This window comes from Saimiri boliviensis, chromosome 21 (genome assembly GCF_048565385.1).
Source record: "Saimiri boliviensis isolate mSaiBol1 chromosome 21, mSaiBol1.pri, whole genome shotgun sequence".
Classification (NCBI taxonomy): domain Eukaryota; kingdom Metazoa; phylum Chordata; class Mammalia; order Primates; family Cebidae; genus Saimiri; species Saimiri boliviensis.
Genome location: NC_133469.1, coordinates 8,001,435 through 8,024,989, shown reverse-complemented (window position 1 = coordinate 8,024,989; position 23,555 = coordinate 8,001,435). Strand labels below are relative to the sequence as shown.

Genomic DNA, 23,555 nt, shown 5'->3' with positions numbered 1-23,555 from the left:
AACAGGGAGCCAGGCCAGCAGATTCCTGGGCAAAAAAGTGCTATAAATCTCAGCGCAGCTATTTCAGCCAACGCAGTGGGTCACCACATGGGAAATCACACAGATCCTGGTGCCTTTTCAACAGGCAACTGGAACACCTGGGAGAAAGAGTCACCTGTTCAACTGAAACCAAAAAGGGTCTCAGGCAGGGAGCCAGGTGATCAGGCTTGGCTGGTTCCTTTCCCCACCTCCTCAAAAAAAAAAAAACAGCAATCTGAAACTCTCTGGATTGAGAGTTTCACAGCAAGCACAGCTAAACCCGGGACGGTCCAGCTCTGTGTGGGAGGGGCATCCATTACCGAGGCAGTCCACCACTACGGAGGTATTCCGTCATTGCTGAGGCAGCCCGCCATTACAGGGAGTCCACCATTACAGAGGTGGGCTGCCACTGCCGAGGCATTTCTAACTATACCCATATAAACAGGACTGCAGGGACGTTCACACAGCAGCTGAGCAGAGCCCACAGCAACTCAGCAAAGCCTCTGCAGGCAGACTGTGACTAGGCTGTGTCCTTGCTGGGCAGGGCAGCCCTGAAAAAAGGCAGCAGCATGACAGAAACTTATAAATAAAGCCCTAACTCCCTGGGACAGAGCACCTGGGGGAAAAAAGGCATTTCTGAGTTCTGCTGCAGCAGACTTAAACCTACCTGCCCAGCAGCTCTGAATGAACAATGGAGCTCACAGCTCAGCAACTGAGCTCCTATAAAGGACAGTCTCCTCAAGCAGCTTCCTGACCCCTGTATATCCAGAGTCACCTCCTAAATGAGAGCTCATCTGGTGGGTATCCTTCTGGGATAAAGCAGAAGAAACTGGCAGCAACCTTTAGTGTTCTGCAGCCACTGCAGGTGATCCCCAGGCAAGCAGGGCCTGGAGTGGACCTCAGCAGTCCTACAGCAGAAGGGCATGATTGTTAGAAGGGAAACTAAGAAACAGAAAGAAATAAGTTCATCGTCAACAAACTGAACATCCACTCAGAGACCCAATCTGAAAGTCAACAACTACAAAGATGACAGGTGGATAAATCCACAAAGATGGGAAGAAACCAGCGCAAAAAGGATGAAAACACCCAAAACCAGAACACCTCTCCTCCTGCAAGGGATCACAACTCCTCACCAGCAAGTGAACAAGGCTGGATGGAGAATTAGTGTGATGAATTGACTGAAACAGACTTCAGAAGGTGGGTAATAAGAAACTTCACTGAGCTAAAAGAACATGTTCTAACCCAATGCAAAGAAACTAAGAACATTGAAAAAAGATTTGACGAAATGTTAACAAAAATAAACGGCTTAGAAAGGAATGTAAGTGAATTCATGGAGCTGAAAAACACAACACGAGAACTTCATGAAGCATACACAAGTTGCAACAGCCAAATTGACTAAGAAGAAGAAAGGATATCAGAGGTTGGAGATCAACTCAATGAAATAGAATAAGAAGGCAAATTAGAGAAAAAAGGGTAAAAATGAATGAACAAAGTCTCCAAGAACTATGGAACTATGCTAAAAGACCTAATCTACGTTTGATAGGTATACCTGAATGTGATGGAGAGAATGAATCCAAGCTGGAAAATACTCTCAGGATATTATCCAGGAAAACTTCCCCAACCTAGCAAGGCAGGCCAATATCCAAGTCCAGGAAATACAGAGACCACCACAAAGATATTCGTCAAGAAGAGCAACCCCAAGGCACATAATCATCAGATTCACCAGGGTTGAAATGAAGGAGAAAATGCTAAGGGCAGCCAGAGAGAAAAGTCGGGCTACCCACAACGGGAACCCCATCAGACTCACAGCAGATCTCTCAGCAGAAACCCTACAAGCCAGACGAGAGCGGGGGCCAATATTCAACATCCTTAAAGAAAAGAACTTTCAACCCAGAATTTCATATTCAGCCAAACTAAGCTTCATAAGTGAAGGAGAAATAAAATCCTTTATGAACAAGCAATTACTCAGATTTCATCATCACCAGGCCTGAAAGAAGCACTAAACATAGAAAGTACAACCAGTACCAGCCACTCCAAAAACATACCAAATGGTAAAGAGCATCAAAACAATGAAGAAACTGCATCAACTAATGGGCAATACAGCCAGCAAACATCAAAATGGCAGGCTCAAATTCACACATAACAATATTAACCCTAAATGTAAATGGGCTAAACGCCCCAATCAAAAGACACAGACTGGCAAATTGGATAAAAAGCCAAAACCCATCAGTGTGCTGTATCCAGGAAACCCATCTCATATGCAAGGAATACACAAAGCCTCAAAATAAAGGGATGGAGGAAGACTTACCAAGCAAATTGAGAGCAAAAAAAAGCAGGAGTTGCAATTCTCATCTCTGATAAAACAGACTTTAAACCAACAAAAATCAAAAGAGACAAAGAAGGACATTACATAATGGTAAAAAGATTAGAAGAGCTAATGATCCTAAATGTATATGCGCCCAATACAGGAGCAGCCAGATACATAAAGTAAGTTCTTAATGACTTACAGAGAGACTTAGACTCCCACACAATAATCGTGGGAGACTTTAACACTCCATTGTCAATACAAGACAGATCAATGAGGCAGAAAATTAACAAGGATATACAGGACTTGAACTCAGACCTGGACCAAGAAAACCTAATGACATTTACAGAATTCTCCACCCCAAATCCACAGAATATACATTGTTCTCAGCATCACATCACACCTACTCTAAAACTGACCACATAATTGGAAGTAAATCACTTCTCAGCAAATGCAAAAGAATGGAAATCATAACAGTCTCTCAGACCACAGTGCAATCAAGTTAGAACTCAGAATTCAGAAACTAACTCAGAACCACAGAGCTTCATGGAAACTGAACAACTGACTCTTGAATGTTGACTGGATAAACAGTGAAATGAAGGCAGAAATAAAGACGTTCTTTGAAACCAACGAGAACGAAGACACAACATACCAGAATCTCTGGGACACATTTAAAGCAGTGTCTAGAGGAAAATATATAGCAATAAATGCCCACATGAGGAGCACGGAAAGATCTAAAATCAACACCCTATTGTCAAAATTGAAAGAGCTAGAGGAGCAAGATAAAAAAAAAAAAACTCAAAACCTACAAGAAATAACTAAGATCAGAGCAGAACTGAAGGAAATAGAGACACAAAAAAACCCTTCAAAAAATCAATAAATCCAGGAGCTGGTTTTTCCAAAAGATCAACAAAATAGGCCACTAGCCAGATTAATAAAACAGAGAGAAGAATCAAATAGATGCAATAAAAAATGATACAAGGGGATATCACCACAGATTCCACAGAAATAGAAACCATCATCAGAGATTATTACAAACAACTCTATACACATAAACTAGTAAACCTGGAAGAAATGGATAAATTCCTGTACATGTGCATCCTCCCAAGTCTAAACCAGGAAGAAGTCAAAAACCCTGAATAGACCAATAACAAGGGCAGAAGTTGAGGCAGCAATTAAGAGCCTACCACCCAAAAAAAGTCCAGGTCCAGATAGGTTCACAGCCGAATTCTACCAGACATACAAAGAGGAGCTGGTACCATTCCTTCTGAAACTATTCCAAACAATCCAAAAAGAGGGACTCCTTCCCAAATCATTTTATGAGACCAACATCATCCTGATACCAAAACCTGGCAGACACTCAACAAGAAAAGAAAACTTCAGGCCAATAACCATGATGAACATAGATGCAAAAATCTTCAATAAAATACTGGCAAAGCAATTGCAACAGCACATCAAAAAGCTTATCCACCATGATCAAATAGGCTTCATCCCAGGGATGCAAGGCTGGTTCAACATACACAAGTCTATAAACATAATTCACCACATAAACAGAACCAAAGACAAAAACCACATGATTATCTCAATTGATGCAGAGAAGGCCTTTGACAAAATTCAACAGCCCTTTATGCTAAAAACCCTCAATAAACTAGGTATTGATGGAATGTATCTCAAAATAATAAAAGCTATTTATGACAAACTAGCAGCCAATATCATACTGAATGGGCAAAAACTGGAAGCATTCCCTTTGAAATCTAGCACAAGACAAGGATGCCCTCTCTCACCACTCCTATTCAATATAGTACTGGAAGTTCTAGCCAGAGCAATCAGGCAAGAAAAAGAAATAAAGGGTATTCAAATAGGAAAGGAGGAAGTCAAATTGTCTCTATTTGCAGATGACATGATTGTATGTTTAGAAGACCCCATTGTCTCAGGCCAAAATCTCCTGAAACTGGTAAGCAACTTCAGCAGTTTCAGGACACAAAATCAATGTGCAAAAATCACAAGCATTCCTATACACTAATAATAGACTTAAAGAGAGCCAAATCAAGAATGAACTGTCATTCACAATTGCTACAAAGAGAATAAAAGACCTAGGAATACAACTAACAAGGAACTCAAAGGACCTCTTCAAGGAGAACTACAGACCAGTGCTCAATGAAATAAGAGAGGACACAAACAGATGGAGAAACATTCCATGTTCATGGTTAAGAAGAATCAGTATCATGAAAATGGCCATACTGCCCAAAGTAATTTACAGATTCAATGCTATCCCCATCAAGCTACCAAAGACCTTCTTCACAGAACTGGAAAAAAAACACCTTAAACTTCATATGGAATTAAAAGAGAGCCCACATAGCCAATCCAATTCTAAGCAAAAAGAACAAAGCAGGAGGCATCACACTACTGGACTTCAAACTATACTACAAGGCTACAGTAATCAAAACAGCATGGTACTGGTACCAAAACAGAGATATAGACCAATGGAACAGAACAGAGGCCTTGGAGGCAACACCACATATCTACAACCATCTGATCTTTGACAAACCGGACAAAAGCAATGGGGAAAGGATTCCCTGTTTAATAAATGGTATTGGGAAAACTGGCTAGCCATGTGCAGAAAGCAGAAACTGGACCCCTTCCTGACACCTTACACTAAAATTAACTCCATAAAACCTAACTCCATAAAACTCCATAAGACCTAACACCATAACCCTAGAAGAAAATCTAGGCAAAACCATTCAGGACATAGGCATAGGCAAGGACTTCATGACCAAAACAACAAAAGCATTGTCAACAAAAGCCAAAATAGACAAATGGGACCTAACTAAACTCCACAGCTTCTGCATGGCAAAAGAAACAGTCATTAGAGTGATTTGGCAATCAACAGAATGGGAAAAAATTTTTGCAATCTACCCATCTGACAAAGGGCTAATATCCAGTATCTATAAAGAACTAAAACAGATTTACAAGAAAAAAATAAGCCCATTCAAAAGTGGGCAAAGGATATGAACAGACACTTTACAAAAGAAGATATACATGAGGCCAACAAACATATGAAAAAATGCTCATAATCACTGGTCATTAGAGAAATGCAAGTCAAAACCACATTGAGATACCATCTCATGCCAGTTAGAATGGCAATCACTAAAAAATCTGTAGACAACAGATGCTGGAGAGGAAGTGGAGAAATAGGAAAACTTTTACACTGTTGGGAGTGTAAATTAATTCAACCATTGTGGAAGACAGTGTGGCAATTCTTCAAAGACCTAGAAATAGAAATTCCATTTGACCCAACAATCCCATTACTGGGTATATATCCAAAGGATTATAAATCATTCTACTATAAGGACACATGCACACGAATGTTCACTGCAGCACTGTTTATAATAGCCAAGACCTGGAACCAACCCAAATGCCCATCGATGATAGACTGGACAGGGAAAATGTAGCACATATACACCATGCAATGCTATGCAGGCATAAAAAATGATGAGCTCGTGTCCTTTGTAGGGACATGGATGAACCTGGAAACCATCATTCTCAGCAAACTGACACAAGAACAGAAAGTCAAACACCACATGTTCTCACTCATAGGTGGGTGTTGAACAATGAGAACACATGGACACAGGGAGGGGAGCATTGCACACTGGGGTCTGTTGGGGGGAAATAGGGGAGGGACAGTGGGGGTGGGGAGTTGGGGAGAGATAGCATGGGGAGAAATGCCAGATACAGGTGAGGGGAGGAAGGCAGCAAATCACACTGCCATGTGTGTACTTAGTCAACAGTCTTGCATGTTCTTCACATGTACCCCAAAACCTAAAATGCAATTTAAAAAACACACACACACACACATATGACACTTAGAATTGTACCTGGCACATTAATAAAATCTTGTACATTAAAAAAAAAAAATCTCCACTTGTAAATAGAAATTTCTTTAAATGTTTAAAGAAAACCTAGTATTTTAATTAGTAACCTCAATAAACTACATGTTAATTGTAAAGCCCTAAGTAACCATAAATGGTTTTACCTCCTTTCAGTCATTTGGTCCTTTTTTTTTTCAGTGTGTCTCATCAATTTTTATGAGAGTCAAACTGTTTATCTGTAAAGTTATAGGAGCTCTGATCTTTTCATTGAAAGAAAATTTAGTTCTCCTCTGGTAGAAAGGGGACAGCACAGATCATCCTGATGCAGTCAAGGCTGAGATGACTCAAGCCACGTCCAGACTTGGTGAGGGCTGGGCCCTCTCCACTTTGCCCTTCAGGAGTCTTACCTGGAAACCTCAGCGTTTTCTCAATGGCAGGCACTGAATTCCTACATTTTGTTTCCCTTGCCCAAGGATGTCTCAGCTTTCCAGGCTTTTGCTGCTATCTTTGTTTTTTTTTTTTTTTTTTTTTTTTTTAAGACGGGGTTTCACCAGGCTGGTCTTGAACTCCTGACCTCAGGTGATCTGCCCACCTTGGCCTCCAAAGTGCTTGGACTACAGGTGTGAGCCAGCACCCCCGGCCTATCTTTGGGTTTCTAAGCCTCCTGTCTTGAGCACAAGCAGCCACCAGGAATGGATATCTGCTGCAGGGTAAGCTGCACATACAGTTCTCTGAGGCTCCGGCATCCTGCAGGGAACTCACACCCTTCTCCGAGGCTCTGACATCCTGCAGAGTCTCCGAGGCTCTAGTGTCCTGCAGGTAACTCACACCCTTCTCTGAGGCTCCAGCATCCTGCAGGTAACTCACCCTTCTTCGAGGCTCCAGTGTCCTGCAGGGCACTTACACCCCTTTCTGAGGCTCCACAGTCCTGCAGAGAACTCACCCCCTTCTCAGAGGCACCGGTGTCCTGCAGGTAACTCACCATTCTCTGAGGCTCTGGTGTCCTGCACGTAACTCACCCTTCTCTGAGGCTCTGGCGTCCTGCAGGGAACTCACACCCTTCTCTGAGGCTCCGGCGTCCTGCAGGTAACTCACCATTCTCTGAGGCTCTGGTGTCCTGCACGTAACTCACCCTTCTCTGAGGCTCTGGCGTCCTGCAGGGAACTCACACCCTTCTCTGAGGCTCCGGCGTCCTGCAGGTAACTCACCCTTCTCCGAGACTCCGGCATCCTGCAGGGAACTCACACCCTTCTCCGAGGCTCCGGCGTCCTGCAGGTAACTCACCCTTCTCTGAGGCTCCGGCGTCCTGCAGGTAACTCACCCTTCTCTGAGGCTCCAGTGTCCTGCAGGTAACTCACCCTTCTCTGAGGCTCCGGCGTCCTGCAGGTAACTCACCCTTCTCTGAGGCTCCGGCGTCCTGCAGGGAACTCACACCCTTCTCTGAGGCTCCGGCGTCCTGCAGGGAACTCACCCTTCTCTGAGGCTCCGGCGTCCTGCAGGGAACTCACCCTTCTCTGAGGCTCCGGCGTCCTGCAGGGAACTCACCCTTCTCTGAGGCTCCGGCGTCCTGCAGGTAACTCACCCTTCTCTGAGGCTCCGGCGTCCTGCAGGTAACTCACCCTTCTCTGAGGCTCCGGCGTCCTGCAGGTAACTCACCCTTCTCTGAGGCTCCGGCGTCCTGCAGGTAACTCACCCTTCTCTGAGGCTCCAGCATCCTGGCCAACACGACAGCTGTGTGTTGCTGCCAGTCTCCCAGCCCAGTGACACCACGTGGGCTCTGGTTGCCACCTTCTCTCAGGCCTTAGAGCAGGACACCAGCAAATGTCCCAATACGAAATGTTGCGAATGCAGGACTCACCCTTATCCATCCAAGTCTCAGCTCACTAGGATTTTGTTTCCTCAAATCCTGTCTTAATTGCTCTCTGATGTCTTCAAAAAGCTCTTTTTAAAAATAGATTTTAGGCCGGGCACGGTGACTCACGCCTGTAATCCCAGCACTTTGGGAGGCCGAGGCGGGCAGATCACGAGGTCAAGAGATTGAGACTATCCTGGTCAACATGGTGAAACCCCATCTCTACTAAAAATACAAAAATTAGCTGGGTGTGGTGGCGCCTGCCTGTAATCCCAACTCGGGAGGCTGAGGCAGGAGAATTGCTTGAACCCAGGAGGCAGAGCTTGCAGTGAGCTGAGATTGCGCCATTGCACTCCAGCCTGGGTAACAAGAGTGAAACTCCGTCTCAAAAAAAAAAAAAAAAAAAAAAAAAAAAGTATATTTTATATGGCCTTGCTAGTTCTTGGGAAGGGCTTGGTTTAATACCAGTTGCTGCCTCAATAGTCAGAAGTGGAAGGGAAAGGAATTTTAGCTTTAAATGAAGTTCCATGTTTTATTATTGCAGGAGTGGTTTTCAAAAAGTTCATGGATTTCAAAATCCTTTTGCACCAAAAATAAACTCAAACTAACTTGTTATAACATGTCTGAGTAGATCTGGTTTGAGGCAGTAAGACATCAATTTGAAAAGAACTCCTATCAGAACATGAATTCTGCTAAAACTGAAGGAAAAGCAAGCATCAAATCTGCAGTGAACCCTGAGTGAAAGAATGGTGAAAATCACTGATTCTTTACGAAAAAGTGTATGAGGACAGTGCCCTAAAGAAATCAGCAGTATATACACAGACACCTCGTTTTAAGAAGGGACAATGATGAAGATGAAGACCACAGTGGCAGAGCATCTACATCAGTTTGCAAGGAAAACATTCATCTTGTTCATGCTTTGATTAAAGAGGACTGATGATTAACTGCACAAAAAAGATAGCCAAGCCCACAGACACTTCAACGGGTTCAAAACTGAAGTTGAGCAAGCCTTCCACTCAATGGGTGCCCAAACTGTTGTGCCCAGGTCAGCTGCACACAAGAGCAGGGCTTTCAATGGAAATTTTAAACAAGTGTCATCAAGACCCTGAAGCATTTCATTGAATTGTTACAGGAGATTGAACAGGGCTTTACCAGTACCATCCTGAAGACAAACCACAATCAAAGCAATGGCTACCAAGAGGTGGAAGTGGCCCAGTCAAGGCAAATGTGGACAAGTCAAGAGCTAAGGTCATGGCAACATGAACATTCTTGGGATGCTGAATGCATTTTGCTTGTTGACTTTCTGGAGGGCCAAAAAACAATAACATCTTATTATAAGAGTGTTTTGAGAAAGTTAGTCAAAGCTTTAGCAAGAACAAACACCTGGGAACACCCCACCAGTGTCTTTCTCCATGATGACAGTGCTCCTGGCTCATCCTTCTCATCAAATAATGGCAGTTCTTCAGTAGTTTTTTTGGGAAATCATTAGGCACCCACCTTACAGTCCGATTTCACTCCTGACTTGCTTCCTCATTTTAAAAAATCCTTAAAGGCACTCATCTTTCTCTTCAGTTAATAATGTTAAAAAGGCTGCACTGACATGGTTAAATTCCCAGCACCCTGAGTTCTTTAGGGATGGACTAAATGGCTGGCGTCATAGCTTACAAAAGTATCTTGACCTTGATGGAGCTTACATTGAGAAATACAAACGTCTGTTGGTGCTGGTGGCGGTGGCAGTGGTTTTAAGAGACAGGATCTTGCTCTGTTGCCCAGGCTGGAGTGCAGTGGTGTGATCGTAGCTCACTGCAACCTCCAACTCCTGGGCTCAAGTGATCATCTTGCCTTTGCTTCCCAAGTAGCAGGGACTACAGGCATGCACCACCACACCTGGGTAATTTCTTAAACTCCTGGCCTCAAGCAGTCCTCCCACCTCAGCCTCCCAAAGTGCTGGGATTACAAACATGAGCCACTGTGCCCAGCCAAGAAATGAAGTTTTCATTTTTTGCTTTTATCTTTTACTTCAATATTTCCACACCTTTTAAAGTCCCTTCATGTAATGACTGGTAATTTCATTCACTGAAGAGACAGTTCCGAGGCTCATACAAAGGGCTTTTTATTATCTGAGACAGACCTGAGAAAGTAAAGAACTTGCCTAAAACATAATTTCCAGGCAGGGAAACAAACAGCTCACCACTAGGGTTTTGAACGGAGAGGCAAGGGGGAATGGCTAAGAATAATAAACATAGTTTCTAGTTGCACCCACAGTCCCCTCATTCAAGTACAGTGAGAGTCATGTGACTGTCAGTGCGCGGCCTCTTGTCCATCTTCCTGCAGGACTGTCAGCAACTGATGGCACAGTTTGACCATTTCCTCAGTGCCTGGTTTCAACAAACGTCCACCAACCAAATGAGCGGAATGTGTGACTCTCCTAGTGTCACTCAAGAGGGGCCGTATTTTCTGTTGAGTAAAGCAAGCCCTCCTTTGCAATCCCTTTTTATACATGGTTACTCAGAACACTTCAACTAAAAATACAGCAGCATGAGGCTGAAAGCTTAAAACAAACAAACATGAAGGCCGGCTAGCTCAAGGACCAGCAAACTTGCTGTTCTGGAAAGGGCCAAACAGTATTTTCAGCCCTGTTTGGCCCTTTCAGTGGGCCTGTGGTCTCTGTCACACTACTTAGTCTCATGTCACAGCCTGAAAGTAGCCAAGACAACATGTTAAAAAACGACTGTGGCCGGGCACAGTGGCTCAAGCCTGTGATCCTAGCACTTTGGGAGGCCGAGGCGGGTGGATCACAAGGTCAAGAGATCGAGACCATCCTGGTCAACATGGTGAAACCCTGTCTCTACTAAAAATACAAAAAATTAGCTGGGCATGGTGGCGCGTGCCTGTAATCCCAGCTACTCAGGAGGCTGAGGCAGGAGAATTGCCTGAACCCAGGAGGCGGAGGTTGCGGTGAGCTGAGATCGCACCATTGCACTCCAGCCTGGGTAACAAGAGCGAAACTCTGTCTCAAAATAAAAAATAAAAAATAAAAAAAATTAAAAACAGCTGTGACTGTATTCCAAGAAAATTTCACTTAGAAAAACAGGCAGAGGGCCAGACTGGCCCATGTGGCAGCTTGCCAATCCTGGACTAGACGATCTGCTCCGAGAGACCAGAGACTGTCCACAGAAATCTCTGCTGCATCCCAGGAACTAGCCCAGGCCCTGCAGAAAGAAGGGCACTTCCTCTCAGTTGAATGACTGAGTGGACCTGATTCTGCTACAGTTAGTTGTGCTGGCTTGTTTTACAGAGAAAATCCATGAAGCTCAATATCCCAAAATTCTAAGGGTATTACCACTTCAAATACAATCTTAAGAAACACAGGACTGCAAGCCGGCCGTGGCACAGCTGAACAAGAACTGTGGCTGCCTCCTATCCTGGGCACAACCCCTTCAACACCAGGAGGGCACTGACTAGAGCTGCTGGCGATGGCAAGATGGGTGGGCCATGGACCCTACTTCCTCTGCAGCCTCACAGGCACTGTCCCCAATCAGTAATCCTGGGCACTCACAGGAACAAGTGCACAGCAAACGGGTGAGAGGGCATCAGGAAGGACATGGAGAGCCTGCGGCCAAGACAACCCTCCGGGCTGGCCACTGGCTCCTGCATCCTGGCACCACCTCAACACGAGACCTGGAAAGTCACCACCGTTACCATGCTTGGAACTGCTGTTGTAACAATTACACCTCCACTTCCCCCGAGCCCTGTCTGGGGTTAAGGTGGAAATTCAAATGCTGCACAAGTATGGGCCACAAAGAATATGCCTGTTTTATTAGCCTAAAAATAAAAAGCCAGTGTCTGCCAGCACTAGAAAATTGCAAATAAAAAGTTTAATTTCAGAAACTGAGTTCACCGTTTATAAATACACTAAAACATAGTGGATGCAAATTTAGATTAAGCGTAGGTACAGTATTTCAACAAAACAACAACTTTCCTAAAAAGTTGTAGGCAAACGAGTGATTTGTCTAACCCAGAATATTTAATTGGTTTAAAACGAGAAAATGAATCTTTTTTTCTCTGAAGACATAATTGTTAAAAGAATCTGATAACCGATACTTCATTCTGATGTCCTTGGGATTCTAAAATATCCCAGCGATGGCTGAATCTTCCCTATCATTAAAAAAAAAAATCTAAACACCTAAGGCTATTCTTACAACTGTAATATAACAAGCTTCTTCCCTGTTAATAAGCCATCTCTTCTAAAAAAATTTACACAAATTTGATCAAACAAGGGGTCAGTGCACACATTTTGAAAGACAGCTTCAGAGCGTGAAGATGCTGAAGCAGAGGCATGGGGGTCTCAGCAGGGATACCTGCCGTCAGCGTGTCATTGAACGCACTGGCAAGGTGATGAGCACAGTTACAGACGGATCACGTTTCAGAAGAGCTGATGAGAAACAGTCGGGGTATCTCTGAGTTAACTGACCATGTAAAGCCTGAATGCAGAAACCTGAAATGGGAACGTTCTCAAAATAAACTCCATGAAACATCTAAGTTTCGTTTCCAAATGCCACGTCTCTGTCGTAGTAAACAGTTACCTTCCAGAATATTATCTGTACTCCGCGATATACTTTAGAACCTGCAGTTAAAAACTGCTCAGTCAGGATGGCTTGACCTCCACCTCCTATTGACAGACTTCATTTGACAGCCACAAAAGCTATTCTGCTGCAATTAAAGCAATGCTTAACTAAAATACAGTACCTGATTTGTGGTTTGTACATAATTGAGTAAAAAGCCTACAGAATAAAATTGTTTACATCTTGTCGTTCTAGTAAAACAAATTACTAACCCAAAACTTTAAAAAACTTTACAGTTATGAATTAAAATCTAGTCATCATATTTCATAGTTGACAGGACAACCTATTTCTAGTGGATGTCTTAAAAAACACACCGCGAAACCTGGCCTGAAGGAGGGGTAAGGCACGTGGAGACACTGGTGAACTGGAGGGCGGTCCTGAGAGTGCCCGGTCTGACGTCAGCATGGCCCTGGGCAGAGCAAGCAGCAGCCCCGGTGCAGGCTGCTCACGCTGGGGCAGCCACGCTTCTGGCCTAGAGGTGCTGTCGTGAGTTTCAATACTGAAAGTATATTAAGGGGAGATTCACTTTCAAAAAGATAAGTTTTTCAAAATGTTCCATCATGAGCCTGGATTGGCCAAGGCTACCGTTCTCTGTGGGCGTGTTGAACAGCTTTTCCGAAGGGACGATGCTTGGGGGGCAGCCCAGGAATCTGACGGCCAGCGCGGACAGCCCTGGCCAGGATACCTTCTTCAGGCTCCAGTAGGTGAGCGGGTCGCAGCTGTGTTCAAGCACTTCCTCCTCCAGATACGCGAGCACCATGTCTTCAGGCAGCGTTCCTCTCGGGTCTTTCTTTACCTTGGCCACCAGTGACCACAGGTTCTCCTCTGCGGCAGAGTCTTGTGATGGGGAGCCGGCATCACACTCGTGGGAGGCAGCCGCATCCTCTGAGGTAGAATTCATGAGTTCAAGTTCCCTGATTAGATCCTGCTTGTACTGCTCCACCTCCTCCTCTGTGAACAGGGAGGCCTTGTAGCGAGGGTCCAGCAGTGTGGCAAAGACGTACCGCGGGTCGTGGAGGGTGGCGGACAGGCGGCTCACCATGGCCTCCTTGAGAGCGCGCAGCATGGTGTCAATGCCCATGGTCTCCTGGAAGAGCATCTCCACCTTCCGGTTGAGGATGTGCACCATGGGGATGACCTGGCTGAGGGTGGACATCTGTGTGCTCATCTCCCGGCTGGCAGCCTCGAAGGGCTTCAGCGCACGGCACACAGACTGCATGACCTCCCACTGGTCGCAGCTGATCAGCTCTCGGAAGTTGCACTCCACAGACATCTCGTTAATGGCCCTTTTCTGCTCAATGAGCCGCTCCAGCATATGGAAGGACGTGCTCCACTTGGACGGGACGTCCTGGAGGAGGTGGTGCTGCGGCAGCGCATACTGCCTCTGCAGCTCCGCCAACTTCTCCTTGGCTTTGGGCGACCGGTGCACCCGCTCGCAGATCTTGCGGGCGATGCTCAGCAGGTTCTGCACCATCCTCTGGCTCTTGATGGCCTCGCTGACGATGAGGTTCACCGTGTGGCTGAAGCACTGCACACTCGAGTGCTCCCCCTCGCTCAGCGTCTTCCCGATGCTGGGGTTGTCAGTGACAGTGATGCCCACCTGAAGGCCAGTGGAGGTCACCCAGGCTTCCCAGCAGCACTCCAGCTGCTTCTGGATGCTGCTGCCGCTGTAGTCGCAGTCCACCTGGGACACGTCCAGCAGCGCCGAGCAGTGGTGATCCTCGCAGCGCGGCCGGACCGACGACTCAAAGGAGACCCAGTGGGCTGTGAGGGTCAGGTACTCCCGGGTCTGGTTGCTCATCCATATTCCAGACGTGAAGTGGACCACGCCACTCTCAGCTTCCTTCAGGTGGGACATGATGATCTGTTTCACATTGTCATACATCCCTGGGATAGCTGTCCTGGAGAAGTAGGAAGGGGAAGGGAGGGAGTACTGAGGTTTCAAGTATTCGAGCAGCCTGTTAAAGCCAACACTGTCTACAAAAGAATATGGCTGGAGGTCAAGTGCAATCATTTCAGCTATGAGACTTGTGATTTTTTTGGCAACTGGGTGAGAATCATAAAACTTCTCATTGGTGTCATCAAAGGAGGAAGCACCTGACAGTTCTGTGCCCAGTGGCACCCGGATGTCCGGAGAGGGGGCCCGAGCCGTCTCTGAGGCGTCGGTTTTCAGGACGTTGCTATGGAAACGCTGTAAATGTCTCAGGAGACAGCTGGTACCCAGGTTGGTCGGCTTCTTCCCCCGGCTGATGGTCCGGCCACAGTGCAAGCACACGACTTTTGTGGAGTCTGCGGAGCAAACAGAAAAATGATTCCACAGCTTTGAGGTCTTTTTGCTATTAGCAGGAAACATGACTTGATTGTTTTTTGGGACCATTGTCGGCAACTCAGTCAATTTGGAAGAAGAACTTTCTGCAGAAGCCAATGTGGCATACGGAGAATTTGCCAGACTTGCACCTAGAAAGCCTTTTTGGCTCCCGACAACTTCCGGATGGCGCCTGTAGAGATGCCTCATCAGGCAGCTGGTGCCCACGTCGCCCTTCTTCCCCCGGCTGATGATGCAGCCGCAGTACCGACATACAGCCTTGAGGCTGTCCGTGGGGGCCAGAGAGAAGTGATGCCAGACTTCCGACTTCAGCCTCTTCATGACCTTTTTATTCTGCTGGAAGATGGCGCCAGATTCAAACAATCTAGGACCCAACCCGTCAGCCTGCTGCTTCTCGGGAGAGGACGCTGAGGCCTCCCCGACATCGTCAGAGGACGAGAATACTGCTGCATCTTCCATCAACGCATCTCCAGGGTTCAAGTGAGACTGCAGGTCCTCAGCCAGCCTATCAGGGGAGGAGGAGGCCGAAGGGGACTCTCTGACCAGCTTGACGGGAGACGAGGACACAGAGCTGAGGTCCCCCTCGGGCGGCAGCAGGGCAGGCAGCAGGGTGGGAGGGGTGGAGTAGAGCGGTGGGATGCCCGCGCCCCCGTTCTCCTGCAGCACGATGGCTCGGTGTGCCCTCCACATGTGCCTGATGAGGCAGCTGGTGCCCAGGTCCTTCCCGTTCTTCCCCCGGCTGAACTCGTTCATGCAGTGAATGCAGACGGCTTTGGAGCTGTCCAGCGGCGACAGGTAGAAGTGCTTCCAGACGGCCGACCTTCTCCTGGACCCGGACGTGCTCCTCGGAAGTGGAAGGCTCTTCTCTGCTGCGTTCTCTGCAGGTTCATCGTAATGGAGTGTGGGGAGGTGAGGAGAGGACCCCAGCAGGGCTTCTTCTCTGCCGCACTTCTCAGAAATGGACACGTCGGAAGAGATTTCTTCAGAAGAAACTACAGACACAGACTCTTCTGTGATTCGGTCGGGGGATGGGATCTTAGACGCCGCTTTCTGGACAAGCTTGAGGGGTGAGAGGATGGTGCTGAGGTCGCCGGCATCTGCGGGCTGCGGCGGAAGCAGGAGCGAGGGAGAGGGGAAGGAGGACACGGTAGCCATGCTGCCGTTTTCCTGAATGAGCACGGTCGGGTGTGCGCGCCTCACGTGCCTCATGAGACAACTGGTACTCAGGTCCTTCTCGTTTTTGCCTCTGCTGAACTCCTTCACACAGTACATGCAAATTGCTTTAGTGCTGTCTCGGGGAGAGATAAAAAAATGCTTCCAGGCTGGAGACTTCTTCCTGGAGCTCATGTTCCGGCTGGAAAGAAGGCTCTGGGTCACGGCCTCCATGGCCACGTCATAGAGGGTGCTGCTGTACTGGGAGAATAGGGCGCCATAGTCGTCCTCGCTCTCGGCAGACAAGCACTTCCCCGGGGGCTTGCAGCTGCAGCCTGGCCCGCCAAGACCCGTGTGCTCCCCGCCGCCATCTGTCTGCTTCGTGCCCTGCTCGCGTTTACAGTCCATTCTTTCCAAACCGTCAGGAGGAATTCCATCATCGTCCTCCTCTTCTATCTTAAACTTTATTTTATCAGAAACGAAATCACCGTCCTCTCTGGGACAAGTTTGTGAGTTACTCTCCATGACTGACCATCACTACTCCCGCTGCTGCACCATGTATCTCAGGTTAATAACGGATCCAAGTGCTCAATTCTGCTCCTGAATGTAGATTATCTTCACTTTCTCATCTTAATTCCATCTTTCTGGATGCTTCTATAAATATGGCTAATCATAAATATTACTGAAAAAAAGAATCTGTAACTCATTGTCTTAGGGCATAGATCACTGCTCTCCAGGAGTCCAGCTACTAAATACTTCGTGGTGTAGACAGCCATGTGAGCAGTGGAGGCCAGCTTCTGCTCTTGAGAACAGGATCTGCCTGGTCATCTTGAGGCACACACGTGGCCCTCGTGCGCTACCTGTAAGAGATGAAATCCGGTTAAGCACAGAACCACATCACACAGTTTTAACCTCTACCGTCATGACTACATCAGCTTCAGTATGTATAGAAAAAAAATATTATGGAAAACTGGAATAGAAAAACGTGTTCCCTGACTTCCTACAATCCATTTACACAACGAAAATACCCTAAAATTGCAAAATAAGCAAAAAAATAGAGACATGAAATAACATGCAAGTAGCCTATTAATAAAGGATTGGTGAACATGAATTAAAACCTAGAATGGTAGAAAGAGGTTGTTTCATCTAGAATTTATGCCCTCATCCTTCAAACAGTTCCTGAGAGGTACACATTGCTGCTACAACAGCAAAGCTGAATTCCTTGAAATCACTTCACCCTACCTTGCTAGAAGACCTAATACATGAAATACTCATTTGAAAATAGCTAACGTACGACATAATCAACCCAGACTACAAACTGAATATAAAAAGGACCATGGTGGCTCCTGCATCTAAGAATGGAAAGACTGCCGTGGCTCACGCCTGTCATCCCAGCACTTGGGAGGCCGAGGCAGGCGGATCATCTGAGGTTGGGAGTTTGAAAACAGCCTGACCAATATGGAGAAACCCCATCTCTACTAAAAACACAAAATTAGCCGGGCTTGGCGGCGCATGCCTGTAATCCTAGCTATCTGCAAGGCTGAGGCAGGAGAATCGCTTGAACCTGGGAGGTGGAAGATGCAATGAGCTAATACCGCACCATCGCACTCCAGCCTGGGCAACAAAAGCGAAACTCCGTCTCAGTTAAAAAAAAAAAAAAAAAAAAAAGAGAGATGTCCTGTGGGTGTAACGCCCTTTCCAGCCAGTCCTTCTGTCACCAATTCAATGGTTTGTTCCCAAGTGACACTGCTCTGTGCTGGAACATGACAGAGAGGACAGTCATGGGACCTGACGGCCGAGAACCATGAGATTCCAGCGATGGCGAATGCTGGAAGTGAAGGAGCATGGTGTTACAAAGACATGAGAAAACAGGGCAGGAGCTGTGAGGGTGTAACTGAGCTGAAGCCTGGATGACGATGAAGTTGCGGGGTAGGAGGTGAGCAGTTTAACAAGGAACTAAAAACAGGTAGCAACAAAAAGGCGTTTTCAGTAATATGGCAGCATAAATACTCCACAATATAACCAGACTCTAGAAACTTTTAACCAACTTTTTTTTGGAGACACAGTTTCACTGTCACCCAGGCTAGAGTGCAGCTTCGACCTCCCAGGCATAAGTCATCCTCCCAACTCAGCCTCCCAAAGTGCTGGGACTATAGGCATGAGCCGCTGCGCCAGCCACAAACTTACTTTTTAAGGTATTTCTGGGGGTGTCAGAAAGTGGGAGAACTCTCCAAGGGACACAGGGAGTAGCAAGTGGGCAGGAGGGGTGCCATCCCCAGCCTACCCCCATAGGGAGGAGCTGAACCCCACAAGTCAAGTGGGCAGGAGGGGTACCATCCCCAGCCTGGCCAGCATGGGTCACCCCACAGGGAGGAGCTGAACCCGACATTCCTCCACCACGCAGGAACCGGGAACTGAAGTCACCACATCATTTATTTTCTAAACCAGGGCATTTCCAAGCATGAAGGAGAGCTATTAACAATGCTGCTGGGGAAACAGGTTTAAGCCAAACCTATCTGTGGCAAAGCAAGATGTATGGTCACCCTAAAAAGTGTTCCAATGTTAATAAAAACTGCTAGCTCCCACTAGAAATAAATGTAGGTCATTTCTGAAAAGCATTCCCAATAGTAAGTTCTACAAAGTACAGACGGATAAAAAAGAAAAATAAATTAACATAGGCCAGGTGTGGTGGCTCATGCCTGTAATCCTAGCACTCTGGGGGGCTGAGGTGGGAGGATTGCTTGAAGCCAGGAGTTTGAGATTGGCCTGGGCAAAAAAGCTAGACCCTATCCTTTACAAAAAACAAAAACGAAATCCGAGTATGGTGAGCCTGTAGTCCCAAGCTACTCAGGAACTCGGGAGGCTGAGGTGGGAGGATCGCTTAAGGCCAGGAGTTTGAAGACTAGCCTGATTAACATAGTAAAACTCTGTCTTTACAAACAGAACAAAATTAGCCAGGTGTGGTGGTGTGTGCCTATATTTCAGCCACCTGGACAGCTGAGGAGGCATGATGATTTGGACCTCAAAGTTTGAGGCTGTGGTGAGCTATGATTGTGCCACTGCACTCTAGCCTGGCCAACACAGTAAGACCCGTCTTTAAAAAACAACTGTATTTCTATAGATGAATCAGAAAATTAATTATTTCTTTTGAGACAGATCACTCTGTTGCCCAGGCTGCAGTGTGGTGGCACAATCTCAGCTAACCGCAACCTCCATTTCCTGGGTTCAAGGGATTCTCCTGCCTCAGCCTCCCAAGCAGCTGGGATTATAAGTGTGTGCCATGATACCCAGCTAATTCTTTTTTTTTTTTTTTTTTTTTTTTTTTTTGAGATGGAGTTTCGCTCTTGTTACCCAGGCTGGAGTGCAATGGCGCGATCTCGGCTCACCGCAACCTCCGCCTCCTGGGCTCAGGCGATTCTCCTGCCTCAGCCTCCCGAGTAGCTGGGATTACAGGCACGTGCCACCATGCCCAGCTAATTTTTTGTATTTTTAGTAGAGACGGGGTTTCACCATGTTGACCAGGATGGTCTCGATCTCTTGACCTTGTGATCCACCCGCCTCGGCCTCCCAAAGTGCTGGGATTACAGGCTTGAGCCACCACGCCCGGCATAATTCTTTTTTTTTTTTAATTAAAGACGGGGTTTCGCCATGTTGGCCAGTCTGGTCTTGAACTCCTGAACTCAGGTGATCTGCCCTCCTTGTCTTCTAATTCTCTTAATAGTGTATTTTGAAGAGCACAAATTTTTACTTGAGCTGAAGTCCACTTCACTCATTTGCTTTTTATAGATTGTGCTTTTGGGCTTGTACCAAAGACATCTTTGCCTAATTCAAAGATTTTCTTCTGTGTTGTCTTTCAGAAGTTTTATACTTTTATATTTAGATCTTTGAAGGATTCAACTTCATTTTTTTGCATGGCTGTCTAACCGCTCCAACACCATTTGTTGAAAGGACAATCCTTTCTCCAGTAAGTGCCCATGTAACTTTGCTGAAAATTGGTTGCTCACATGTGTGTGGATCTATTTCTGGATTCTCTATTTGTTCCACCAATCTCTTCTTCTATGTTTATATGGCCATTCACTCCTAGGTATTACTATCCAACCATTCCACTCCTAGTTATTACTATCCAGCCATCCACTCCTAGTTACTACTATCCAACCATTCTACTCCTAGTTATTACTATCCAGACATTCCACTCCTAGTTGTTACTATCCAGCCATCCACTCCTAGTTATTACTATCCAACCATTCCACTCCTAGTTATTACTATCCAGCCATCCACTCCTAGTTATTACTATCCAGCCATTCCACTCCTAGTTATTACTATCCAGTCACCCACTCCTAGTTATTACTATCCAGCCATTCCACTCCTAGTTATTACTATCCAGCCACCCACTCCTAGTTATTACTATCCAGCCAGCCACTCCTAGTTATTACTATCCAGCCAGCCACTCCTAGTTATTACTATCCAACCATTCCACTCCTAGTTATTACTATCCAGCCATCCACTCCTAGTTATTACTATCCAGACATTCCACTCCTAGTTATTACTATCCAGCCACCCACTCCTAGTTATTACTATCCAGCCATTCCACTCCTAGTTATTACTATCCAGCCACCCACTCCTAGTCATTACTATCCAGCCATTCCACTCCTAGTTATTACTATCCAGCCACCCACTCCTAGTTATTACTATCCAGCCATTTCACTCCTAGTTATTACTATCCAATCATTCCACTCCTAGTTATTACTATCCAGCCACCCACTCCTAGTTATTACTATCCAGCCATTTCACTCCTAGTTATTACTATCCAACCATTCCACTCCTAGTTATTACTATCCAACCATTCCACTCCTAGTTGTTACTATCCAGCCATCCACTCCTAGTTATTACTGTCCAGCCATTCCACTCCTAGTTATTACTATCCAGCCACCCACTCCTAGTTATTACTATCCAGCCATTTCACTCCTAGTTATTACTATCCAGCCACCCACTCCTAGTTATTACTATCCAGCCATTTCACTCCTAGTTATTACTATCCAGCCACCCACTCCTAGTTATTACTATCCAGCCATTTCACTCCTAGTTATTACTATCCAACCATTCCACTCCTAGTTATTACTATCCAACCATTCCACTCCTAGTTATTACTATCCAGCCACCCACTCCTAGTTATTACTATCCAGCCATTCCACTCCTAGTTATTACTATCCAGCCACCCACTCCTAGTTATTACTATCCAGCCATTTCACTCCTAGTTATTACTATCCAGCCAGCCACTCCTAGTTATTATTATCTAGACATTCCACTCCTAGTTATTACTATCCAACCATCCACTCCTAGTTATTACTATCCAGCCAGCCACTCCTAGTTATTACTATCCAGACATTCCACTCCTAGTTATTACTATCCAGCCACCCACTCCTAGTTGTTACTATCCAGCCATCCACTCCTAGTTATTACTATCCAACCATTCCACTCCTAGTTATTACTATCCAGCCATTCCACTCCTAGTTATTACTATCCAGCCACCCACTCCTAGTTATTACTATCCAGCCATTTCACTCCTAATTATTACTATCCAGCCACCCACTCCTAGTTATTACTATCCAGCCATTCCACTCCTAGTTATTACTATCCAGCCACCCACTCCTAGTTATTACTATCCAGCCATTCCACTCCTAGTTATTACTATCCAGCCACCCACTCCTAGTTATTACTATCCAGCCATTTCACTCCTAGTTATTACTATCCAGCCACCCACTCCTAGTTATGACTATCCAGCCATTCCACTCCTAGTTATTACTATCCAACCACCCACTCCTAGTCATTACTATCCAGCCAGCGACTCCTAGTCATTACTATCCAGCCACCCACTCCTAGTCATTACTATCCAGCCACCTACTCCTAGTTATTGCTATCCAGCCACCCACTCCTAGTTATTACTATCTAGCCACCCACTCCTAGTTATGACTATCCAGCCATTCCACTCCTAGTTATGACTATCCAGCCACCCACTCCTAGTCATTACTATCCAGCCAGCCACTCCTAGTCATTACTATCCAGCCACCCACTCCTAGTCATTACTATCCAGCCAGCCACTCCTAGTCATTACTATCCAGCCACCCACTCCTAGTCATTACTATCCAGCCACCCACTCCTAGTTATTACTATCCAGCCACCCACTCCTAGTTATGACTATCCAGCCATTCCACTCCTAGTTATTACTATCCAGCCACCCACTCCTAGTTATTACTATCCAGCCAGCCACTCCTAGTTATTACTATCCAGCCACCCACTCCTAGTTATTACTATCCAGCCACCCACTCCTAGTTATTACTATCCAGACATTCCACTCCTAGTTATTACTATCCAGCCACCCACTCCTAGTCATTACTATCCAGCCACCCACTCCTAGTCATTACTATGCAGCCACCTACTCCTAGTTATTGCTATCCAGCCACCCACTCCTAGTTATTACTATCCAGCCAGCCACTCCTAGTTATTACTATCCAGACATTCCACTCCTAGTTATTACTATCCAGCCACCCACTCCTAGTTATTATGATCCGGCCACCCACTCCTAGTCATTACTATCCAGACATTCCACTCCTAGTTATTACTATCCAGCCACCCACTCCTAGTTATTACTCTCCAGCCACCCACTCCTAGTCATTACTATCCAGCCACCCACTCCTAGTCATTACTATCCAGCCAGCCACTCCTAGTCATTACTATCCAGCCAGCCACTCCTAGTCATTACTATTCAGACATTCCACTCCTAGTTATTACTATCCAGCCAGCCACTCCTACTTATTACTATCCAGTTACCCACTCCTAGTTATTAATACTCCTAGAGAAATGAAAGCCTAGCTCTGTATAAAGACTTTTTTTCTTGTTTTTTTGAGATGGAGTCTCATTCTGTCGCCCAGTGTTGAAATGAGTGCAGTGTTGAAATCTCAGCTCACTGCAACCTTTACTTCCCAGGTTCAAGGGATTCTCCTGCCTCAGCCTCCTGAGTAGCTGGGATTACATGTGACCACCACCATTCCCAGCTAATTTTTATATTTTTAGTACAGATGGGGTTTCACCATGTTGGCCAGGCTGGTCTTGAATTCCTGACCTCAGGTAATCTGCCCACCTCGGCCTCCCAAACTGCTAGGATTACAGATATGAGCCACCAAGCCAGGCCTCTGTATGAAGACTTATATATAAAATTCACAGCAGCTTTATACATAATATCTAAAAACTAGAAGGCAAATTGTGATATAGGCCTACAGTGGATCACTACACAGCAGTAACAGAGAACAAAGGGATACATGCAACATGGATAAATCTCAAAATGATCCTGTAGCACGTGAGAGGGGAAAGGGCAGATCCGTGATTGCAGCAGGACGGGCCACCAAGGGCA

The 23,555-nt window shown here is 46.0% G+C and overlaps 2 protein-coding genes across 4 annotated transcripts in view; one reads left to right on the top strand and one right to left on the bottom strand.

Annotated features, from left to right (window-relative positions):
• The window catches only part of ALG12 (ALG12 alpha-1,6-mannosyltransferase), a 68,642-nt gene that overhangs the window by 25,483 nt on the left and 19,604 nt on the right, over positions 1-23,555 (top strand). The gene's annotated exons all lie outside the window — the stretch shown is intronic.
• Positions 6,699-23,555, bottom strand: part of ZBED4 (zinc finger BED-type containing 4) — a 38,198-nt gene continuing 21,341 nt past the window's right edge. For both annotated transcript variants that reach the window (XM_074391004.1, XM_039463108.2), the window contains one exon: positions 6,699-17,007. In XM_074391004.1, the coding sequence (XP_074247105.1) occupies positions 13,163-16,672 (3,510 nt within the window). In that variant the 5' untranslated portion in view covers positions 16,673-17,007 and the 3' untranslated portion in view covers positions 6,699-13,162. The remainder of the gene's footprint in view (positions 17,008-23,555) is intronic.